The sequence below is a fragment of the Aplysia californica genome, unplaced genomic scaffold (genome assembly GCF_000002075.1).
Source record: "Aplysia californica isolate F4 #8 unplaced genomic scaffold, AplCal3.0 scaffold00325, whole genome shotgun sequence".
NCBI lineage: Eukaryota > Metazoa > Mollusca > Gastropoda > Aplysiida > Aplysiidae > Aplysia > Aplysia californica.
Window position 1 is genome coordinate 113,572 of NW_004797595.1, and position 1,166 is coordinate 114,737.

The 1,166-nt window shown below is 39.4% G+C and overlaps 1 protein-coding gene and 1 non-coding gene across 2 annotated transcripts in view; both read left to right on the plus strand.

The window, feature by feature from the left end:
• The window catches only part of LOC101857730 (60S ribosomal protein L13a), a gene marked incomplete in the record, with an annotated part of 40,056 nt that overhangs the window by 24,853 nt on the left and 14,037 nt on the right, over positions 1–1,166 (plus strand). Inside the window, 1 exon segment of the mRNA XM_013084882.2 lies at positions 562–707. Coding sequence (XP_012940336.1) covers positions 562–707 — 146 coding nt within the window.
• LOC118477998 lies at positions 872–943 on the plus strand. Its single transcript, XR_004858738.1, has one exon. It is a non-coding gene; the product is annotated as a small nucleolar RNA SNORD34 (small nucleolar RNA).

Here is a 1,166-nt window from a genome sequence, read left to right on the forward strand (position 1 = left end):
TCAGAAGAGACGGATTTTAAAACAAAAATTTTTTTATCACAAATTTTTGTTTTATTATTTTTTTAGTATTGACCAAAATCAAGCAGTGGTGTGAACTGTTGTGAATGCAACCAGCTTGTATGTAGGCATTCATTTTGACCTTATGCTGTTGCGAGCGCCGTAAAACTCTTTGCCAAACTTTTTAAATTGCATTATTGAGTGGCAGTATGATGCATGATGACCCAACCTTACCTACACTGATACTCATGAATGTGATACATCTTGTCTGAATCATATCTCGTGTCACTCATTTCAGTTCATAGAAGAGTTTATTGTTATTATACATGAAATATTTTTTTTACTTACATTCAGTTTATGATTTTAGCATCCACTTATGAACCGGTTCGTGGAGCATTTTATGTTTTTCACGTGTTTTATATCAGAGACCACAGGGGGGAAAAATACTTGCAAGCTCATGTGTGCAAACCCCCTTGTGGGGGGGGTAATTAAAAATGTTGTCTGTGCAGTATTTTAATAATGGACTTGTGGTGATATTTGTGTCATTTTTTAAAAACTTTTTAGGCATGCTGCCCCACAAGACTACCCATGGAAAAGAAGCCCTTGGTCGTCTGAAGGTGTTTGAAGGCATCCCTCCCCCATATGATAAGAAGAAGCGTATGGTGGTCCCTTCTGCTCTCAGGGTGGTCAAAATGCACCCAACAAGGAAGGTATGATCATAGCTACTTGGATTTGTTGGGGGGGGGTCTCAATCAATAATGAGGGTATGATTGTTATATATCTCTATATTGTTACAAAAAAAGATTTTGTTTTGCATTGTGGATTAGGTTAATTGTAAGTCAATATCACTGTTTCTTATATTTTTACTGTCAACTGCGTCCCGTGATGACATGTTTTTACCTACATTGTCTGACTCGAATGAATGAAACACTTCTCTGAGGATGCATTTGGGACTTGGAAGTTGAATACGGCGTGCCCATTGAGGATGGGGTCGGATCTGGTCGCTTTTGTTTTTTAGGCGACCAGTCAGACATGATGGCTTGTGCCACAATAGCTGCTTTGCGCCCTCAATCTGGCTAGCAAAAGGCCCTAACCAGACCCGATCCCCCCAATGGCCTCCCAATATGTGTCAAGTTAAATAGTAATGCTATGGATGAGGAATACAGTTC